Source organism: Rhincodon typus, chromosome 6 (assembly GCF_021869965.1).
Source record: "Rhincodon typus isolate 14 chromosome 6, sRhiTyp1.1, whole genome shotgun sequence".
In the NCBI taxonomy this organism is placed as follows: Eukaryota; Metazoa; Chordata; class Chondrichthyes; order Orectolobiformes; family Rhincodontidae; genus Rhincodon; species Rhincodon typus.
This window is the reverse complement of record NC_063337.1, coordinates 105,648,506-105,672,537: the sequence shown is the minus strand read 5'-3', so window position 1 is coordinate 105,672,537 and position 24,032 is coordinate 105,648,506. Positions and strand designations below refer to the sequence as shown.

Below are 24,032 nucleotides of genomic sequence, written 5' to 3'. Positions count from 1 at the left end.
AATAACCATTTCATAAGCCACTGGTGTCAGTTTTTGTAAAGCAAAATGAAAATTGGTTTGGAAAACAGCAAAGTCTGAAAAAAATAATTTAGTATTTCATCCAATTGCTTGCAAAATTTTCAATTTCTAGTTTCATGAACATCTTGCTTTTCAGCAAAACTAATCATAAATTTCTTCAAATCAAAGTATTATTCAAGCTGAAAATATTAATGCTTCCTCACCCTTTGCAACTCCCACTTCTCAATTAGTTGATCCACTTCACCACCAAGGACAAAAATATTGGCATCACTCAACAACAGAAATCCATTCCTTATTTTAACAGTTCCAAATAATCTTACTTTTGTGCCAGGTGGGGTGTTGAGGCTAACAGAAAACAAGTGGAGAAAACAATTTTCATTAAGCAAACAAATTCAATTGAAATAAACAAAATTGCAAATAATTGGCTCAATTTGGGTTAAGTACAACATGAGTTTGCAAAAATTCCAACATACTATTTTTTAACAGCTTCAAACAGACTGTTAAATTGACAAGGTTTACAATGAACATTAAGGTAGAAATGAAGTCTCGAATGTCTGTGTTTCCTGAAAAAGTCAGGTCTATCACCTACCCACAGAAAGCAGCAATGGATGCCTTGCAGGAAGTCTAAAATTAAAGTCAAGATAATGCTCATGGAATTTCGAAACAACTGTTTAAATAACTAACTAGCTATAATAATAAATAGTTACCATGTTACAAAATAAAACTGATTTCCTTACATCAAAGATGTGCCAAAAACTGACAGAAAATTCTTCCTTCCAATTAAAGCAAAGATCAATTAGTTTGAGGGTTCAGATATGATGTAAGTTTAAAATGAAATGTTAGTTGTTTCATTTTTCACGGATGCTTCCAAAGTTGTTGAGAACAGACAGCATTTTTGGTTTGTTGCAGATTTCCAGTATTCATAGTATTTAGTTTCTGTAGGTTAAAAGAACTAGTAGATACGTGAGAGAGAGAGACTTTTGTAATGGTACTAATGACAGCAATCATATGATTGTTTGCTTCCTCATTTCTTCACCATTCGCTTCTTGGAAAGGCTAACATCTTTGGGGTTAGATGCAGCAGGTAAAAAGAAGTCAAATGATATCCAAAGCATACACCACACTTTAAAACTTAACTTAAATAAAGAATAAGCTCTTCCCGGATCAGGGATCTGTTTGTTTTGCATCATTCACGATCAATTGTAGACAGGAGTACACATGAATTGAGGAGATACAAAGTTTGATCCAGGATAGTGCACATTGCTTTGTCAGAGGAAAGTCATGGCTAACAAATTTGATTGAATTTTTCAAGCAAGTGATCAGGTGTGTAGATGATCTGCACTGCAGTGTGTAAACTATAGTTGATGTAGTTTTCTGGATTTCAGCAAAACCTTTCACAAGATCTTCATGGGAGACTGATGAAGAACGTACATAGGATTCTGGGTAACTCAGCAACATAGACCCAAAATTAACTTAGTGGCAGAAGACCCAGGGTGGTGGTAGAGGTTATTGGTGTGACTGAAGGCTGGTGTCCAGTGGCATACCATGCAGATCAATACTGGGTCTCTTACTGTTTGTGACTATCATAAATAAGGTAGGGTGGGAGGATAATAAGTACACTTGGAGATGACATCAAGATTGGCCTCAAACAAAAATAGAAATTGCTGGAAAAACTCAGCAGGTCTGGCAGCACTGAGGAGAGAAAGCAGAATTAACATTTCAGGTCCAGTGACCTTCTGCAGAACAGGTTTCTGTTTCTGATTTCCAGCATTCACAGTTCTTTAGTTTTTTTAATTTGAAGATTTGGTCTAGTGATTAATAGTGAAAGAGGAGGTCTTAGGTTGCAGGAAGATACAGATGGGTTGATCAGATCAGCAGATCAATGACAGGTGGAATTTAACCCTGATAAGTATGAGGTGATGCACTTTGAAAGAACTAACAAGACAAGCAAATATCCAACGAATGGCAGGACATGAAGCTCAGACGAACAGAGGGATCTCGAGATAGTTGTGTTAAGGCAACAGGACAGGCAAACAGGGCAGTTAAGGCGGCATGAGGACACTTAACTTTATCAGTCATGGCATAGATTATAAGCCATGCTGTGGAGGTGCCAGTGTTGAACTGGGATGGACAAGGTCAGAAGTCACAGGTTTCAACAGGTTTATTTGAAATCACAAGCTTTCGAAGGATTGCCCCTTCATCAGGTGAAGTAAAGCATAAAGGCACAGAACGTATAGGCAGAGAGATCAAAAGATCATACAAATGGTGTGGGTGGTGTCGACAGGCTGAATAATAAGTCTTTGCAGGTGATCAAAAGTGTCAGATGGTGTGAGTAAAGCGTCAACAGCTGAATAGTCAGTGAAGGGATGACTGATAACCTGTTTAATTGAGTCAGAGAGATAATGGCAAAAAATTAAAAATAAGGTGGCGCTGGAGACAAACCAAACAGCTAGAATAACATGATAGGGCTAAGAGTCGCATGCCGAGTGTCTAACCAAAGTAACAAGTAATCCAAAACTGTACAAACTAATTAATGTAGAGAGGTCCTAAGTTATCAAGGTGATGGTGTCAAAACAGGACAGTAAGGAAGATTTTACAAATAAAGAACAGTACGGTGAGGTTACATGCAGCGCGACATGAACCTAAGATCATGGTCAAGGCCATCTACAATTTCTGCTCGACAATTCTGTGTTGTTGTGTATCTTGGAGGATGCTTACCCGAAAATTGGAGGCTAAATGCCCTTGATGTGTTTCCTGACTGGGAGGGAACTTTCTAGTCTGGCAATTGTCACGCAGTGTCCATTCACTTCTGACTTTATGATGTAGGGCAGGCCGTTGATATAAAAAACTGAAGATGGTTGGTCTGAAAACATTACTCTCAGGAACTAGGGTTTTTGTGGTGAGTGGTAATGTCCCTAGCGCTGAGCAGGGAGCCTGGATTCAAGTCCCACCCACTCCAAAGGTGTGTAGTAATATCTCTGCACAGAAAAAAAATCCATGCTGCAGTGATGTCCTGTGGCTGAGAAGATTGACCTCCAATAACCAAAACCATATTCCTTCATGCCTGATATAACTCCAACCTGTGGAGGGCTTTGCCTCTTGGTTGTCTTGATTTCTATTTACGAGGATTCTTGATGCTATACAGTCAAATATTGCATTATTCGATGACAACAAGCCATCTCATTTATCTTCAGGAATTCAGCTCTTTCATTCGAGGCTGTAAAGAGGTCAAGAACCATTTAATTCCATCATAACCCTAAATGAGCAGGTTATTACTAAATTAGTACCATTGGCAGCAGTGTCGTCAACATCTTCCATCATTTTGCTGATTGTCAAGAGAAGGCTAGTGGGGTGGTTTGGATTGAATTTTAAATTTTTGGCAGCATGATACAGCTGTGCAATCTTCCACATTGTCTATTCAATGCCAGTGTTGTAGATGCACTGGATCAACTTGACCAGGAGCATGACTAATTCTGGAACAAAAGTCTCCAGCACTATAGTCAGAATTTTGTCAGGACCATGTATCTGCACTTTACCCAGTATCTTCAATTTTGTTGCTATCACCCAAATTGAATTGAATTGGCCAAAGACAGACTCATCATAATGTGACATCAGAAGACGGAGAAGATCCATCCACCGTGAGCTCAGGCTGGTAATAACTGCAAATGCTTCAGCCGTGTCTTTTTCTCATTGATCTGATGGACTCCCAACTATTGAGGATGGAGATTTCATGGAACCACTTCCCTCTGGGTTTTGTTTAATTGTCCACTACCATTCACAAGTACAAGTGGCAGGAATTGTAAAAGTTCAAATTTGATGCATGTTGGAGGACCACTTTTCAACATCAAATGCTTCCGTGTTTTCCCCTCGCAGATCCCTGGATCCTGATGGATCTGAGCCAAGGGTATTTCAAAAAGTGGCAAGTGCATTGTTGATGCACTGGCTTTATTTTTCCAAAATTCCTAAATCTGGAATGGTCATACCCAATTGGAAGCTTGCACATGATTCCTCTTTTCAAGAAAGGAGGACGATAGAAAGCATGAAACTAAAGCTGGCATGGTTAACATCTGCCACAGAAAGGATGTTGGAAGCTTTCCTAAAGTTATTATAGAAGGGTATTTAGAAAAAATGCAAATTTTTGATGAATGACATGCACTGTAGATGCAGAGCAACGAGCTGATACACCTTACTTCGATTCCCAGAAGACAGCTGATAAGGTGCCACATCAGATATTATTGTGAAAAATAAAGGCAAGTAGTGTTGGGGCTAATATATTAGCATGGTTAGAAGATTGGCTAGCTTACAGTAAGCAGTTGGAACAGCTGGTCTTTCTCTGGTTGGCATGATGTAGCAAGTGGTGTGCCATAGTCATAAATGCAGGGGCATCACCTCATAACAATTTATTGACTTGGATAAAGGGACCAATAGCATGGTTGCCAAATTTGCCGATGGGGCATAGGTCAGAATGCAAATGTGAAGAGGACATAAGGAGATGACAAAGTGACACAGGTAGTTGTGTGAGCAGGCAAAAGGTGGATACTGTGGGAAAATGTGAAATTGTCTGCCTTGACATGAACAAATGAAGTATTTTATCTAAATGAAGAATCTGTATATTGGTACCCAAGGTGGCACCGCAAGTGGTGACCTGAATGGTAACTTGAGTACATGACAATAAAGCTAATTCTAAATCTAAATGTTAAGACTACAGAGCTTCCAGACTCCGAAGGATCTGACTGCCCCTGTACATTAATTGCAAAGGCTTGGGATTGAGGCACAATAAGTAATTAGGAAGGCTACATGAATGTCACCATTTACTGCAAGGGGAACTGCATACACAAGTGCGAGGTTATGCTTCATTTATACAGGACACTATTGAGACCACATCTGATGTATTGCATACAGTATTGGTCTCCTTAATTAAGGAAGGATATAAATGTGTTTGAGAGACTAATAAATGGAATGAGCAGGTTGTCTTCTGAAAAGATGTTGGAGAGGCAAGGTAGTTCACTGGAGTTCATAATGGTAACAGACAACTTGATTGAAACAAGATGCTGAGGGGGCTTGATAGGGTGAATGTGGAGAGTATGTTTACTCCTGTGGAACAATCCATAATCAGATGTTACTATTTAAAAATAAGGCGTTGCCCATTTAAAACAGAAATGAAGTGCAATTTTTCCTCTGAAAGGTTCATAAGTTCTTTGGAACTCTTTCTCAAAGACATCGGAAGCTAAGTCTTCGAATATTTTTTAAGGCAGAGATGGATAGATTCTTGATAAGGAAGTGAAACGTTAACAGGGTAGGCAGAATGTGGATTTGACATTACAGTCAGACCAACCATGATCTTAATAAATTGCAGGTCAGGCTTCAGGGGAAAATGCCAATATCGACTTCTCACCGCTCATGACCAGCTTCTCAAGGGCAACAAATGCTGCCTGAGCCAGAGACACAAACATCCCATGAAAGAATAGAAAAAGGCGATCTGACCCACTGATCATAATCGTTCCAATCAAACTGCTACAAGTTACTTCCACATGGCACTCTCAAATCCATGCCAAAAAGCTGAAATGCCTTCCTGTGAAAATTATTTGCAAGACAGTCAGCAAGTATTCCGGTAACAGTAACAATCCAAAGTCTAATGGGGTCTTAATATTCAATCGTTCACGGATCTTGAGCTAAAGAGGAAAAAAACGTATATACCGTATAAAATCAGCCATAGGCATCACAATTAGGTGGTTGCCATCCAGTGATCCAGTGGACAAGTAGCTTGGTTTGGCTTCTAGTTAAGAGGAGACTTGAATATGCTAAAACTGATTTGACAGCTTGCAAGTCTCACATCAAGAACATTTGAATGAGCTTGTTTGCTCGAGTAAAACACGCTCTAGTAAATTCAGGAGCAAAAAAGTGAGAAATAAGGATAATATCAAAACCCAGGTGCACTGCTTTTCAGTCAAATTGTACAGTTGATGGTTACAAACAAATATTTCAGAGTGTCTCAGGACAAATCTAGGGGATGACTGCAGTGAATGATATTATGCATTGGTATTTAGTGGTGATCAGAAATATGAAAATATGCAACATTATTTACTCAAACCTTCACTGTGTTGACAGCATGAAAATGGATAATCAAACCTTCTGAAATATACATCAGCTTTATGGGTGACAACTACAATTTTTTTGCTAAAAGAAGGGTAAAATTCACCTGATTTTAGACAGATGACTAAACTCTATTCCTATGCAATTCACATTCCCATCTGTCAATTGCACACGCAACATCCTCGGTGCAGCTTGAGATTCCTCATGATCTTTTGGAGCAGATATATTCCTGATCTTTTGTAGTTGTAAGACACATGGACCTTCAAGCTAGAAATAAGTAGGTTATGGAAGAGTAAGCAATTCAAAAGGAAAATTTTTGTTTGCTTCCCACATGAAAAGAAACACAAACTTCCAACGGAACTAGAAGCTCAATAATCTAGTTAACACATTTAAAAATCTTCAAGCAAAGACAAACATCAAATATAAACACTAGCATCAAAGTTGCATTCTCATCAATAAATAAAGCACTGCATATATACACAACATCGAAGTACAAAAGTAGTTTTCTTTGAAATGTTGAAATCGTTCTGTGTTAAAAATGCTTCAAAACAGCAGTGCACAAAATATTTCACCCATTAAGTGGCTCAACTTACACATCATTTGTATTTTGGGATTTCACTGTTTCATTCCCTGCTTTTAAAAAAATAAATATTAAAATATAAGGGATAACAGAGTGTGGAGCTGGAGGAACACAGCAGGCCAGGCAGCATCAGAGGAGCAGGAAAGTTGACGTTTCGGGTCGGGACTCTTCTTCAGGCTTCGCAGTGGGGTTATTACTCACTTGGAGATAATAAGAACTGCTGATGCTGGAGTCACAAGAATGAGGTTTTGCTTTTGTACTCAGTGCCTCAATTCAAAAAGGTCAACTATGTCCTTTTAACCACTTTTTCAACCCATTCCATCTTCAACAGTTTGCAACATATACACCCAGATTTATGTCCATATCTTCTGCAAAAACTGGGTACTGGTACTGCTGGAGTGCATGATCAGTACTAGAAATCACATTTTAAGTTTTCATATACTGGACTAACAAAGCCCTTTGAAATGGATTTCACAGCCAAGTAAAGGTAGAAAAGAGGAATACCCAAAGATCTCTCTCTGTGCAATTCCAAAAGGGATACTAGAACAATTAACACAGGTAACGCTGAGTTGCTTGTGTACAATCAAATAAGTGAAGACAATTCTGCACAAAGTAGGACTCAGATCTTCTTTTGTCTCTGAAAACATATTAGGTGATATCCTCAGAGGTTCCATGATAAATGGTTAATGGCTGAGTGTTAGTTCAGTTTATATCCCTTTTTTGAATTGGCACAGGTGGGATGCATCAATAATAACAGAACATTCTCAGCAGTTGATTTTTAACCAGAATAAACTAATTCAGAGATTCGTTGACAACTGCCGTCAAAAAACACCACACAGGAACATATTACAAATTTAACACCCTGCTCCTAATTTCACATTTTATATCAAATCTCAAAGTTAGTATAGAAGTATCAACATACTGACACAATACTGCATTTGGAAGTTAACAATTTTAAATAACAGAATGAACTAATAAACACTAAATACGACATCAATTCCTAATACAGGTGGACGCAGAGGCCAATTTCAACATTGCTTCATTTGCTGCATTACAACTGCAGAGGGTATACTCACAAGACACATGCAGCCGCAGAGCCTGTGATCTAATTACCAGAAACACCACAGATACAACAGCCTGCAAAGAACAATGCTTTAGATGCATGCGGCTCATTACCCCTACTTCCAACACCTTGCTACCTCATTTGTCTCACGCTCACCACCTTCTTGTTATTTCCCAACTTTTGAGCTCTTGCTGCATCAGTCATCACCTCAATCACCACCATATTCCTCGAGCAAAGTGGCAAATGAGGCAGCATAGGTACCAACAAATAGGGCAGCTAGGATTCGAACAATGGAAGCAGACCAACCTGATGGTTGGCAGAGGTATGCCAAGTGAGACACTGAGCCATGTGACAAGCATAAGACAGCAACATCTGCACAACAATTTATTCATTGACACAGACTTCGAGTACCTTGCAAGAATAAATGCTACACTAATACAAAATTATTATTAGTCAGAAATATCAATTTCCTATGAATAACATTCTTTTTAAAAGAGGCTGAACATATGAAATCAGACTCTGTAACCTGCCTCCAATTTTGATCAATGATCACATAATATTAATTCCAAGCCTTCTTTTTCCATTAAAATTATCTTAATTTAATATTGTTCCATAACAACATGGATACAAAATACAGAAAACAGAGTCCCAGTCAACAAATGTTTTTCAAGCTGGAATTAATTTGTAGAGGAGTTTGACACCGGTCAGTATTACAAATCTTGCTTTTCCTGATATATGCTAATGATCTACACCTTGGTATAAAGGGCACAACTTGAAAACTTTGCAGCCAATATTAAACATGGATACATTGTCAACTGTGGCGTTGATGGAGTGGGCAGATAAGTAGCACTTGAAGTTCAATGTGGACAAGTGGGAGTTGATACATTTTACGTTGTTTCCAAAATGAAGGTACAATTCAAACTCAATGCAACAGCAGAGGTAACTGGCTATAAAGTGCATGTAACACAGAACACAGAACAGTACAGCACAGTACAGGCCCTTTGGCCCACGATGTTATGCCGAACTTTTACCCAAATCCTGAAGGTCTATCTAACCTCCACCCTTACCTTATACTATCATCCATATGCCTATCTAATAGCCGCTCAAATGCCCCTAAATAAGGCCGACTCCACTACCCTCTCCGGCAATGCATTCCACGCCCCGACCACTCTGAGGAAAGAACCTACCTCTGACGTCTCCCCTATATTTACCTCCACTCACTTTAAAACTATGGCCCCTCGTAATAGCTACCTCCACCCTAGGAAAAAGACTCTGGCTGTCCACTCTATCTATACCTCTGATCATTTTGTACACCTCTATCAAGTCACCTCTCATCCTTCGTCTTTCTAAAGAGAAAAGACCTAGTTCTCTCAACCTTTCCTCGTAAGACCTTCCCTCCATTCCAGGCAACATCCTGGTAAATCTCCTCTGCACCTTTTCCAACGCTTCCTCATCTTTCCTGTAATGAGGTGACCAGAACTGGACACAATACTCCAGATGTGGCTGAACCAAGCTTTTGTATAGCTGGAGCATACCTTCACGGCTCTTGAACTCAATCCCTCTATTAATGAAAGCTAACACACCATACACCTTCTTAACAGCTCTATCCACCAGGGTGGCAGCTTTCAGGGAACTGTGGACATGAACCCCAAGATCCCTCTGCTCCTCCACACTGCCAAGAATCTTTCCGTTAACCCTGTAGTCTGCTTTCAAGTTTGTCCTTCCAAAATGGATCACCTCACACTTTTCAGGGTTAAACTCCATCTGCCACTTCTCACCCTAGCTGTGCATCCTAGCAATGGCCCTTTGTAACCTAGAACAGCCCTCCGCACTATCCACAACTCGACCCACCCTTGCATCGTCCGTGAATTTACTAATCCACCCTTGCATAATTTATTAAAGATGGTAAGACAGTTTGAGAAAGCAGTTAATAAAATATGCAGTATCCTAGGCTTTATTAAAAGCAGCACTAATTACAAGCACAAGGAGATGATGCTGAATTTGTATACAATTATCATTTCAGCCTCAGTTGAAGTATTGCACTCAGTTCCAAGTGTCACACTTTAGGACAGATCTGAAGGCATTGATGAGAATGCAGGATAGGTTTAAGAAAATGGCTCCAGAGTTGAGGCACTTCAGTTATGAGGACAGAGCCACTCAAAATCATGAGGGGTCTGAACACAGTAAACAGGGAGAAAATGTACAACAAATGAACATGTACAAAAGGGAGGGCACAGATCCACAGTAATGAGTAAAACAAGCAATAAAAGTGACAGGAGAAAGACATTTTCATACATAAACACACACAAGGTTCAAGAGAAGGTAAGAGAATGGCACAAAGCAGATCCTTATTTGGAGGGCTAGGACAGACATGATGGGTCAAATGGCCTCCTTCTGTGCTGTAAAAATTCTGAGATCCATGTGCTGTCACTTGCTATGAAACTATTTGATCTGAATGAAATGCTGCCATGACCTGCGAAGATCCCGTTATTGAATTTGCTCTAGTACCAGTGATGCTGATGGACTCAAGTTGGCATTTCCTAATTGAACCCATACCTTAACAGGACAGGGGGAAGTGTGTGTGCCTGTGTGCGCAGGTGTGTGGGGGGAGGAGAATACATTTTTACCAATTTCATGGGCAAAAAGACAAGGTTCTCCAATCAACTTCATCAATTCCACTCAACTAATAGAGTTGCCCAGCAAGTTTAATGGGCTCCTAACATTAGAACAGCTGCACAGTTACTTCTATATGTATACCACTGTCAGCCTTTGAGAGCCTTCCAGTTGTTATGATAACTCAACTTTAAAAGAGGGATTTTTTTGTGGGATGTGGGCATTGCTGGCCTGTCAGTGTTTATTTTCCATCTCTAGTTGCCTTGAGAAGGTGGTGGTGAGCTGACTTCTTGAACCGCTGCAGTCCACCTGCTGTGGGTTGACCCAAAATGTCCTTAGGGAGGGAATTCCAGAATTTTGACCCAGCAACAGTGCAAGAACGGTGATATATTTCTAAGCCAGGGTAGTGAGTGGCTTGGAGGGGGACTTGAAGGTGGTGGTGTTGTCATATCTGCTGCCCGTGCCCTTCTAGATGGTAATGCTCAAGGATTTGGAAGGTGTTATCTGAGGATCTTTGGTGAATTTCTGCAGTGCATCTTGTCGATAGTACACACTGCTGCTACTGAGCTTCAGCGATGGAGAGAGTGGATGCTTGTGGATGTAGTGCCAATCAAGCGGGCTGCATTGTCCTGGATAGTGTCAGGTTTCTTGAACGTTGTTGGGGCTGCATTCATCCAGGCAAATGGGAAGTATTCCATCACACTCCTGACTTGGTGCCTTGTACATGATGGACAGGCTTTGGGGAGTCAAGAGGTGTGTTATTCACAGCAGTATTCCTAGTCTCTGACCTGCTCTTGTAGCCACTGTATTTATGTGGTCAGACTAAAATGGCTCCCTTAACATAAGGAAAAATTGTGAATTCCAGAAATATCCCAATTCAGAAACATGCCTGTTGAGCGGAACTCAGAAACAATGAAATCAACTGACAGTTTTCACACCTGTACACAACTCCGTGAAAGAGATAACTGCTTCTCAAGATACAGGGAGAGAAAAAAGCACCACTGTCTCTCGATAAGAAAGCAGCTTCTGTCATGGAGAAGCAGGATGCATCAACTGTTCTGTTTGAACGGAAAGGTACAGGCCAATATGCCTTTGAGAATTAAGGAACAAGGAATCCGCAAGGTGGATCAATTTTCAAAGGACACTTGAAGATAGTTCCATGCATTGTACTAGTGTAAGGATTAGCAACAGAAACAGGCCACCCATCCATTTGAGCCTGCTCCATCATTCACCAAGATTGTAGCTGATCTGATCACTCCACACTCCTGTTTAACCACAAAATTTCAATTATTCTAAAATTCTATCAACCTCTGCCTCCGAAATATTCAAAAGATGCTACTTCTCCGTCATTTAAGGAAGTGAACCCGACCCTCAGATGTTATGCTTAGTCAAGTGGAATATGACTGCTAAATTATTTGGCCTTTTCAGAGGTGCAGTTTATCTTCCATTCAGTCCAAAATACTTCAATGGCTCAAAAAAAGCCACATAACTGGGCGTAGTGCACGTTATAGTACCCTCTCGTGGTAAGAAAATAACATGCATTTGCCTTCCTAACTGCCAAATGAATCTGCATGTTAACCTTAAGAGAATCAGAAGAACATAAGAAATAGAAGCAGGAGTAGGCCATCTGACCCCTCAAACCTGCTTTGCTACTTAATAAGATCAGGGCTGATCTTTTTCATGGAATCAGCTCGACTTATCTGCCCACTCACCAGAACTCTCAATTCCTTTACTGTTTAAAAGTCTGTTTTTAAGGCAAACATATTCAACAAGACAGCCTCAATTGCTTAAATAAAAACTGAAAGAACTGCGGATGCTGTAAATTCCTTAGAACAGGACCTAAACAGTTAACTCGGACTTCTTTCCAGTTGCTGTCAGACCTGTTGAGCTTTTCCAGCAATTTCTGTTTTTGAGCCTCAACTGCTTCCCTGGGCTGGAAGAACAAGATCCTCCTCAAATCAGTCCTAAATCTGCTCCCCCTTATTTTGAGGCTAAGCCACCTAGCTCAAGTTTCACCCGCCAGTTGAAACAACCACCCTGCTTCTGTATCATCTATTCCCTTTGTAATTTTATATGTTTCTATAAGATGCCCCTCATTCTTCTAAATTCCAATAAATATGGCCAGTCTACTCAATCTCTCCTCATAAGCCAACTCTCTCAACTTGGAAAGCAACTGAGTGAACCTCCTCTGCACCCTCTTCCAGTGCCAATACATACTTTCTCAAGCAAGCAGACCAAAACTCTACACTGTACTCCAAGTGTGGCCTCACCAGCACCCTATATAGCTGCAGCATAAAGTCCATCCCTCAAGCTATGAAAGACAATATTCCATTAAGTTTAATTATCTACTGCATCTGCAAACCAACTTTTTGTGATTCATGCACAGGACACCTTGGTCCCGTTGCACAGCAGCATGCGGTAATTATTCACCATTTAAATAATAGCCCATTTTGCTGTTATTCCTACCAAAATGGATGACCTTACATTTACCAACCTTGTTCTCCAACTGTCATACCCTTGTCCACTCAGTTAACCGATCCATATCCGTCTGCAGACTTTCAGTATCCTCTGCACACTTTGCTCATCTTAGTATCATCTGCAAACTTTGACCCCAACTCCAATTCATCCATGTAAATTGAGAACAATAGTGGTCCCGACACCGATCCCTGAGGGACACAACTAGTGGTTCTCCAACCAGAAAAAAAAATCATTTATCCCCACTGAATCCTGTGCTAGGTCTCAAGTCCCTCTGTGCTTCAGATTTCCAAAGCCTTTACTCATTTAGAAAATAGTCTAGGCTCACATTCTTCCTACCAAAGTGCACTACCTCTCCCTTTCCTACATTATATTCCATCTGCCATTTCTTTGCCCATACTCCTTGCCTGTCCAAGCCCTTCTGTAGCCTCCCTGTTTCCTCCACCTTTGTGTCAATACACAGGGGTTCAAATTAACAACCTTTTAAAATGGGAGGATAAGTTGATAAAGCTTCTTAAAAATATGAAACCTCATCTTCAAAACAGGCTTATAGTGTATGAAGTCAACAGGTAATTTGAATACGGCCAAGTCATTGGTTAGACAGTTGGGTTCAAATGAGAACTGTATATTGTTTTGTATACATCAAAAATATTACAAGGACATGGCAGAAACCTCAAAAGAAGTTCATTAAGATGACATGTCAGAAATGAGAGTCATTAGTTATGAGGAAACCTACATTCCTACAAAATTCTAACAGAATTAGATAGGCAAGATGCAGGAAGGTTTCTAAAATAGATGTGTAAAGCATGTATTTAAAATTATGAAAATTTTGATGAGTCAAATGGGGGGTAAATTAATTCCACTCGTTGGTAAGCCATTAAAATTAATGACAAGAAGAGAATTTGTGGTTGAGGCAGAACTGCATAAAAGGGTTGTTACAACATGCAATATTGACCAGAAACTGATAAATTTTAACTCATTACTTGAAAAACTGAGGGGAAGTACGAGATGATATATTTAGGAAAGTCAAACGAGGCAAAGGAAAACATAACAAATGAGAGAACACGTGGTGTAGAGGTAGCAAGGGACAAGGTAGTTAAGAATGCATGTGAAATCCTTTCCATTACATTAACTTGTAAGGGCTTCTGCAGATATAATGATTTATTTGAAACAGTATACGAGAGGGAAAAAAAATGAAACAATGGGGGTGGGGTGGGGAGAGAAGAGTAGAGACAGAGAACAGGGGGAGCATGAGAGTTCTTCATGTGTAAGAAGGTTTTGATTTCATTCGGGAAGTTTTCACAAGGGAACAAAGTGCATTAGACTTTCAGTTTTTAAGATCAGATATTGATTTTTTTTGAGTGGGGAAACACCAATAGCTTGGGGGAAAAATAAATTAGATTTAAATTTGGCAGTTTTGCTCAAGTCTTGGCTGAAACAGGATTTGCAAAGCAATTTTCCCTGACAGGAGGAGATTGTTTGGAATGGTTCATGTTACTTCAGTATAAATAGTTTAGTTGAAAGTTCCAGACCAGAAATGATAGGTTACAACCTGTAAAAATTAACCAATCTACAGAAACAGAAAAATTCAAGCCGACTTCTACGAAGGATCCAGGAAGTAGCCATCAGATTCTCAAGACAGGGAATTTACATCACAGCTAAATAACACCCAAAAAGATGTGAAAGGGAAGGCATTTTCTGTGTTGTGAAAACTGTAAAGGAGTTCTTTTAGGATTAATGCAATTGTATTTCTCCAGGTGTTCCTAAATCTTTAAACCTGTGCCATATGTAAATAGTTTGGTTTATACTATTTTACCTAAATTTGTTTTGCATAATAAAACCAAACATGCAGCATTGCATGATTCTGCCTCATTGAAAGACCACCTCGTTAAAACTGAAAATAAAAATGATCTACCAAGCCAGACTGCAGTCTGGGATCAGAGCATTTTTTTTGGGCGCTTTCTTGTAGCCTTTCAGCTATGAACTCTTGTTGATTTTACTTATTTTATCTAATTTTGATACCATGTTTAACTTTACTAAACCACTGCATGTCATAAATATGCAAAAATTTATCTTTTAACCACTAAGCTTCCCAAACAAAAAGCTGAACCTCAATCTCAGTGCGTTAGACCTCGCTGACAGCTTGATTAAGTTGCAGCCAAGTCAGAAAAGAGATTAAACCAACCTTTAGGACGTGATTGAAATTAACAATCCAATGGAATATTGAGGAATGCTCTAGATCCCAACTTTTAAAGATTCTAGTCACCTATTTCAGCTGTACCTATATGATTACTTAAAAGACATTCAAAGGACAATTGGGTAATTTCTCAACAGTCCTGGCCAACTGTCTGGCAATTACAAAAAGTAAATCTTATTATTCACTGCATTGTTTTTTGTGGAATGGTGCTATATACAAATCTATAACAACACTTAACAACAGAATTAGTACACTGTGGAACTGCATGAAGTGCTGTATGAATGCAATTTATTGTCCAGTGTCTAAGACAGGCGCATTTAAAGCATACAATAACTTGATCAATATTAATTCCAACAAATTTTATTAACTAGTACCTATGGGACCAGCAGTGCGTTGGTTGATCAAATATTCTGTTTGATCAAGCGGTTCACATAATGTATGTAAAAGAAACATAATGCAGGGATACACACTGTTCCACTTTATTTACAGCATAAATCACAAATAATAATGCAACTGTGCCTTAAATAAAACTTAGCAGCAGACAGCCTTCTCACTCGCACCCTCAACTGACTACTTGGACATTGCAGAGATCATGATAATACAGTAAACTTCTGTTACTTCAGGTATATAATTTTTGCCAGTTTATTGAGAGTGCCAGTTCGTAAGGTGCTGATTAAAACAAAGTCTGCTGTACTTCAACCATGCACATCAATTCCATCAATCAAATACAAATACGCATTTTGAATCACATTTGGTTTTCAAGGCTAATTGAACCTTTCCTTCTTTTTAAAATCTGGACAGTGAAAGAAACATGACAATTAGCTACAGCATACATAGATTCAGGATTGGGGATGGTGAATTCTACCAGAACTTTATACCTCCACTCCTAGCTGGTCGTCAAATCCAGCTGTAACACGACTCTTTGGACGTTTGAAGTGAAAACAGCATAACACTTGAACAGGAGGTGGCCAATTAGCTCCAGTTTCTTTTGTTTTGAAATTGTAAAATGATCTGTGACAAAGTCAGCTCTACATCAAATCCTTCAATATCTTCAGAAAAGGTGGAGTGGCAGTGCAGACTAAGATTTGAATACTTGGAGTACTGAGTACTTAGTATCAGTGTTGACAAAGGAAGAGAAATCTGAAATTTCTGTAAAAACAAAAGTCGCAGCGACAATGGGTTGGGTGAAAATTGAAAAAAAAACAGAGGTAGTTTGGAAAGAGATAGCAGGATATCTCCAATACCTCTCTCTCCTTCCTGGACCTCTCTGTTCCCATCTCTGGCAACCACGTGGAAACCGATATCTATTTCAAGCCTACAGCCTCCCACAGCTACCTAGAATACACCTCCTCTCACACACCTTCCTGCAAAAATGCCATTCCCTACTCCCAATTCCTTCGCCTCTGCTCCCGAGATGAGGCATTCCACTCCCAGACATCCCACATGTCCTCGTTTTTCAAGGACTGCAACTCCCCCTCCACAGTGGTTGAAAACGCCCTCGACCGCATCTCTCACGTTTCCCGCAACTCATCCCTCACACCCCCTCCCCGCAATGACAAAAACAGAATCCCCCTTGTCCTCACGTACCACCCCACCAACCTCTGGATCCAACGCATCATCCTCCGGTACTTCCGCCACCTGCAATCTGACCCCACTACCAAGGACATTTTTCCCTCCCCACCCTTATCTGCCTTCCAGAGGGACCGCTCTCTCCATGACTCGCTTGTCCGCTCCACACTCCCCTCCAGCCCCACCACCCCCGGCACTTTTCCCTGCAATCGCAAGAAGTGCTACACCTGCCCCTACACCTCCCCTCTCACCTCTATCCCAGGCCCCAAGAAAACCTTCCACATCAAACAGATGTTCACCTGCACATCAAACAGATGTTCACCTGCACATCAACTAATGTGGTATACTGTATCCGCTGTTCCCGATGTGGCCTCCTCTACATCGGGGAAACCAAGCGTAGGCTTGGAGACCGCTTTGTGGAACACCTACGATCGGCTCACGACAAACGACTGCACCTCCCAGTCATGAACCACTTGAAGTCCCCCTCCCACTCCCACTCCCACTCCATGGACAACATGTCCATCCTGGGCGTCCTCCAGTGCCACGACGATGCCACCCGAAGGTTGCAGGAACAGCACCTCATATTTCACTTGGGAACCCTGCAGCCCAATGGTCTCAAAGTGGACTTCACAAGCTTCAAAATCTCCCTGCCCTCGACCGCAGCCCAAAACCAGCACAGCTCGACCCCGGCTCCATGACCTGTCCGTCTTTTCTCCCACCTATCTGCTCCTCCCACCTCAACGCCCACCCCCACCTCCTACCTACCAGCCTCATCCCCGCCTCCTTGACCTGTCTGTCTTCCCTTGATTGACCAACCCCCATCCTTATTTCCCACCTACACTCACCTTTACTGGCTCCATCCCCGCCTCCCTGACCTGTCCGTCTCCTCTCCACCTATCTGCTGCTTTATCCATCTTCCATCCACCTCCCCCCTCTATTTATTTCAGAATCCCCTTCCCCTCCCCCATTTCTGAAGAAGGGTCCAGACCCGAAACGTCAGCTTTCCTGCTCAGCCTGCTGTGTTCATCCAGCTCTACATCTTGTTATCTCGGGTAGTTTGGAGACGCTGGCTATTCCTAGAGTAGACAAGTCACTGGGTCCGGATGGCTTGCATCCCAGGTTGCTAAAGGAAATGGGAGTTGAACTTAGAAGAAGGGCTTGCCGGAATCTTCCAATCTTCCCTACATATAGAAGGGGAGCCAGAAGATTGGAGAGGGACAAATGTAAGGACATTTCAGAACAGTGTAAGGACAGTCATGGCAATCAGAGGCTGGTTTATTTAATTACAGTAATGAGTAAGGTTTTTAAAATCAATAATCTTAGAAACAAAAGATTAACAAAGACTGGGAGAGGTCAAAGTTAATTTAGGACAGCACAAATTTCAAAAAGGCAGATTATGTTTGATTTATCTATGTGAATGCTGTTTATCTGGACCTCTCCTGTTTTTGCTACAAATGAATTTGACCTTGGAGTACAGAATAAATTTCAAAATTTGCCAGGGATACTTAGGTTGAAGTGGCAAACAGTGAGGATCATAACAAATTGGCTGTGATAGGACATAAACAGGTGAGCACAATACGGAGGTGAGCATCAGGTGGAATTTAAGAAATAAAGTGTAAGGTGATACAAGAACTGATTGCAAAGATACGGACTTTAGTTGTAAGATTAAGTCAGAAAATGGGGTTGTTATCCTTGCAGCAAAGTAATGGGAGTAAATTCTGATACAGCTAAACAAAGTTATGACAGATTTGAATTAGAAAGACAAAGAAATATTATTCCCATTAGCTGATGGAACACTGACAAGGAAATAGAATTGTAAAGGGCTTGGGCAAGAGATGAAGGGGACCTCCTTGCCCACAAAAAGCTGAAAGCAGAAACGACTGCAAAAGGAAACTGGCTATGCATTTGGACAAAACAAAATGCAGAGATTTAATTACCCAAAACTCTGAATTCAGGTTCAGTCCCATTAGGTTGGAGGATAGCAAATTTAACTCATTCAAAAAGGGGGCAAAGCAGGAAAGCACAAGTCGGTTAATTTAATGGCTGTCATTAGGAAAATGCTAGAATCTACTATTACAGATGTTATAGCAAGACACTGGGGAGATTCAAGCTAATAGGCACAGTCAACAGAGTTTGGTGAAACCAAAATCTTGTTTGACCAGTCTATTGAAGTTCTTCAAGGCGATAACTCATGCTGTGGGTGAAGGGAAATCAGTGAATGTACTGGACTTACATTTCCGGATAACATTTGATAAAAGGAGCCACATCAAAAGGTTACTGCTGAAAATAAAAGCTCCGATGCTATGTGAAACATACTGACGTCGATGTAAGATTTGTTGGCCAACAGAAAATATGCATAAATTATCTTTTTCAGACTGTCAAGACAGAAAGAATGGTTTTCCACTGGAATAAGTATTGGGGCCTCACCCGTTCACAAGTTATATAAATGATTTAGACAAAGGGATAGGAAGGGTTGCTAAATTTGCTGACAACCCAAAGGTGGGTAGAAAATTAAGTTGTGAAGTGGACATAAGAAAGCTACAAAAATACATAAGTAGATTCAGTGAGTGTGGCATATGGCAAATGGAGCATAATGAGGTAAATTGTTGGGTTGCCCATTTTAGCAAGAAGTATAAAGAAAAAAAGCACATTAGTTAAATGGTGCAAGATTGCAGAACTGAGTTACACAGGGATCTGGGTGAATCACATAGGTTACTGTGCAGGTGCAACAAATAATTAGAAAAGCCAATAGAAAGTTGTCACTTATAGCAAGGAAATTGACTGCAGAATGAGATTATTCTTTAGTTATACAGGGCATTGTAAAACCACATCTGGAGTACTGAACAAAATTTTGGTCACATTTTTAAGGAAGGGTATCAATGTGTTGGGAGCAGTTAGGAGTAGGTTTACGAGCCAAATACCTGGAATAAGAAAAGGCTGGACAGCCTAGGCTTGTATCTGCTGTAGTGTTGAAGAGCAACAGGCCACTTGATTGAAACATATGGGATTCTCAGGTCGCTTGAAGGCATACATGTTGAAAAGATTTTTCCTTTCATGGGAGAATCTACAACTAGTGCTCACTGTTTTAAAAAAACCAAGGGTCTCCCATTTAAAATGAGATTGGCATTTATTTTTCCTGAGAGGCTCACCAGTTTTTGAATCTTTGTTTCTATCACCATTTCAAAAAGCGAGCTCTTGACAATTTTGAAAGCATAACTGAAGAAGATCCAAATGAAGCAAGGGGATGCAGATTATCTGGGGTAGGAGAGAATGCAGATTTGAGGTTTCAGTCAGATCAGCCATGATTCTTTTGAATGAAGGAGTAGACTCGAGAGGCTTTCAGACAAATTCAGCTTGTTACTCACATTAGCATGCATGTTCACAAACTTGAACAAAGATACATGTTAGGTACTCCCACTGGGTACATTAATGACAACCAAAATATCAGACAGCATTCAAGTGAGGCAAGATAAAGAGATCTATACATGTTTCTCATCTTTTGGGGTTGAGGACTGATGTGTCTGCATTAAAGTCATTGACTTTTATTAGTGACGGGAGGTAACTGTACATTGACAATCAGGCAACATAAACTTTAGGAGAAAGGTAAACCAAAGTTAACTTACATTATGTAAGTTATCTCAGACACCAATTCAAAAAATACAGAAATAGTGAAGAGAAAGGGAAACAAACTGCATGCAATCTTAGCTCAATTACCAGCCTGTTCAAAATTACCCAACAATGCGAAGTGTCTAATTGGCTTTGTCAATAGGTCTCTTCTACCAGGAAAAAAATCTGCTCTAGCCACTTTCTTGGACAAAAATTATTGCATTTTCAGCACGGCAAAGTTGTACGAAAGGCACGTTGTGAAAATTTCTCAATAATCAGAAATTTCTGAAGAAGGGTCTAGGCCCGAAACGTCAGCCTTCCTGCTCCTCTGATGCTGCTTGGCCTGCTGTGTTCATCCAGCTCTACACCTTGTTATCTCAGATCCGCCAGCATCTGCAGTTCCTACTATCTCTTATCTAAGCATACACTGCTTCTCAGAGTCATACAGGTCGGAAACAGAACCTTTGGTTCAACCAGTCCATACCAACCATAGTCTCAAATCAAACTATCCCATCTGCCTGCACTTGATCCATATCCCCCCAAACATGTCTTGCTCATGGACTTATCCAAATGTCTTTTAAATATTGTAACTGTACCCAATTCCACTACTTCCTCTGGAAGTTCATTGCATACATGTACCACAATGTGTGTAAAGCAAAAATTGCCTCTCGTCTTTTTAAATCTTTCTCCTTTCACCTTAAAAATATGCCACCTAGCCTTGAAATCCCTCCCCTAGGTAAAAGACACCTGCCATTCACCTTACCTATACCTCATGATTTTATAAACCTCTATAAAGGTCACCCCTTAACTTCCTACGCTCCAGTGAAAAGAGTCCCAGCCTATCCAGCCTCTCCTTATAACTCAAACCCTCCATTCCTGACAACATCCTGGTAAATTCCTGGTAAATCTTTTCTGAATCCTCTTCAGTTTAATAACATCCTTCCTATAACAGGGTGACCAGAATTGGACACAGTACTCCAGAAGAGGCCTCACCAATGTCCAATACAACCTTAACGTGACATTTCATTCCTATACTCAAAGGTCTGAGTAATGAATGCAAGCATCCTAAACACCTTAACTGCCCTGTCTACATGTGACGCAAACTTTAAAGAATTATGTCCCTGTACACCTCGGCATCTCTGTTCTACTACACTATGCTTCTTTGCAGGCTCAATGACTCAGTATTCCACATGCACACTGTCTGCAGCTGTTTTTAGCACCCCCTTGCACATTTTGCACTTTAGCTCCATGCTCCTTATCTGTCACAATCCAGGGTGAAAGTAGCAGGCAGATCAGAGGACCCATAAGGCAATATGACCATAAAGACCAGAAGACAGCCTTTCAGCCCAATAAGTCTGCACCATCACACTATGAGATCGTGATTAATTCCACAGATTCACGATCCTCCAAAAGAAGAAATTCCTCGTCATCCGAGTTAAAAGTGAAAAGCTTTGCTCCAAGATTATACCTCTGTTCCTATACTGTCCCACAGGGGAGAAACAACCTCTCTGTACCTATCCTGACAAGTTTCTTAAGAATCTTACATGTTTCGAAAAGGCCAACTCTCATTCTTCTAAACTCCAAATGAATGTAGGCCCAACATACTCAACATCTCCTTCGAAGACAATCAGCCCATAATCAGGATTGATCTAGTGTAGCTTCTCTGGACTGCCTCCAATGCCATTTCATTACATAGATAAGGGAACCATAACAATCGTTAGCCAGAAGTGCTGAACGGATGATCCATCTCGCCCTCCTCCTGAGGTGCCCGGTATCAAAGATGCCTTCAGTATTCAGTCAATATGATTCACTCCACATGGTATCAAGAAATGGCTAGAGGCACTGGATACTGCAATGGTGATGGGCCGTGACAACAGCCCGGAAATGGTACCAAAGATGTGTGCTCCAGAACTCATTGCACCCTTAGCGAAGCTGTTCCAATACAGTTACAACACTGGCATCTATCTGACCACTAGTAAACCAATGCTTTGCACAAGACCTTATTTTTAAATTCACATATTGCAGTCAATCATTGTTGAGGCATCTTACCGTAGCAATAAAATGCTATCATCATCAAGGGGAGGTGGGTGAAGTTTTCCAAGTCAACCTATTGCTTCGACAACAGAATTTCAGCCATATACAACCACATACACATCTCAAGGACAACTCTACTTTTTGGTCCTACCTGTTCCACTCGGCCACTGTTGATTTCGTTTGGAAGAAATTTCTTGCCAATGGCTCTTAAATCACTCTGGAAACAACATATTATTACAAATCAGATTACTGAATACCAAAACAAAGAATATACTCTTTTACATTTGGAACTCAATATCAAAAAACTTGCATTAGCTGTGTGAGCTCAATGAATGATAGACATTAGAAAGCCGAGAGGAACAAAGGGATCTTGTGGTGCTTATCCACAGATCCCTGAAGGCAGCAGGGCAGATTAATAGGAATGTTAACGCATCATTTGGAACATTTACATTTATCAGTCGTAGCAGAGATTACAACAGCAGGAAGGTTATGTTGGAGATGTACAAACTTTTGGTTAGGCCACAGTTGGAGTAGTTTGTGCAGTTCTGGTGGCCACACTATAAGGAGGGTGTGATTGCACGGAGGACGTGCAGAAGAGATTTGCCAGAATGCTGCCTGGGTTGGAACATTTTAGCTATAAAGAAAGGCTGGACACGTTCAGTTTCTTTTGTCAGAAAGTTGAGGGAGACCTGATTGAGGTTTATAAGATGACAAGTAACGTGGACAGGCAGCAGCTGTTCCCCTAGTTGAAAGATCAATAACAAGGGGACATAATTCTAAGATGAAGGACAGGAGAGGGATTTTGTGGAAAACATTTTTTTAGACCAAGACAGTGGTGAGAATCTGAAATGCATGAACTGAGGGGATAATTGAGATGGGAAACCTCGCAACATTTAAAAAGTACCTGGATGAGTACTTTAAGTGTCATATCATTCAAGGCTGTGGGACAAGTGCTGGAAAGTGTAGACAGGCCTCCTCTGTGTTGGGCAGACTATAACTCTGCCTTGGAGATACTGGTGATCTATTGGATCTGCCTACCTATATCCATGCAGTCTAAAGCAGACAGATTGGATGCACTGGTTGCAATCTTCTACTCTTCCTAAATTCTTTAGATTCTCTAACAGCCCCAGTGAATTAGAAGGTGACAAGTATAACAGTGCTATTTTAGAAAGGAGGGAAGAAAGAGAGTTGCAGGCCAGTTAACCTGATTAAAGTTATCAGGAAAGTATGGAATCCACTATTAGTAAAGCAGGAACAAGTCACTTAGAAAATCATTACATGATTTAGTGCAGTTAATACAAATTTATGAAAACAGAAATCCTGTTTGATGAAATTGAAGTAATTTTGTGAAGAATTAACTTAAAAGCACAGTTGAAATAAAAACAGACAAAAATATCACATTGCACACTAAACAAACAAGGTCAAAACAAGACAATCAGCCTTTACATCACTTACATTCAAAGCAACACGGATGATATCCTTTATATCAACTTTAATGGAAGAAGTAGTACATGCTTCAATTCCTTCTGGAGAAAGGTACCTAATAAACAGAAAGAACTTGCTTTCAGGTGGCATATTTCTAACACAGGTTCAAATGATCAAACAAAACATAGGCGATTTGCTGATTTTTATTTGTTTTACACATTAAAAGGTTGCCTTCAAACAAAAAAATAAAGTGGAAATGAGAACTCAAAAAAAGGAAATTACTCATTAAGACAGGAGGTGTGGCTGAGATGTTAAAGGTAAACTTTGCCAGGGTGAAGCACATGGGATTGGGGGTACTGC

General features: G+C 40.4%; 1 protein-coding gene across 1 annotated transcript in view; it reads right to left on the bottom strand.

Moving 5' to 3' along the window:
• The window catches only part of tdrd3 (tudor domain containing 3), an 87,646-nt gene extending 63,864 nt beyond the window's left edge, over nt 1–23,782 (bottom strand). Inside the window, exons 1-4 of the mRNA XM_048598428.1 lie at nt 23,703–23,782; nt 22,399–22,464; nt 6,217–6,377; nt 222–363 (exon numbers count right to left, since the gene is read on the bottom strand). Of these exons, the coding sequence (XP_048454385.1) occupies nt 222–363; nt 6,217–6,290 (216 nt within the window). The 5' untranslated portion in view covers nt 6,291–6,377; nt 22,399–22,464; nt 23,703–23,782. The remainder of the gene's footprint in view (nt 1–221; nt 364–6,216; nt 6,378–22,398; nt 22,465–23,702) is intronic.
• Nucleotides 23,783–24,032: the final 250 nt, after the last annotated feature.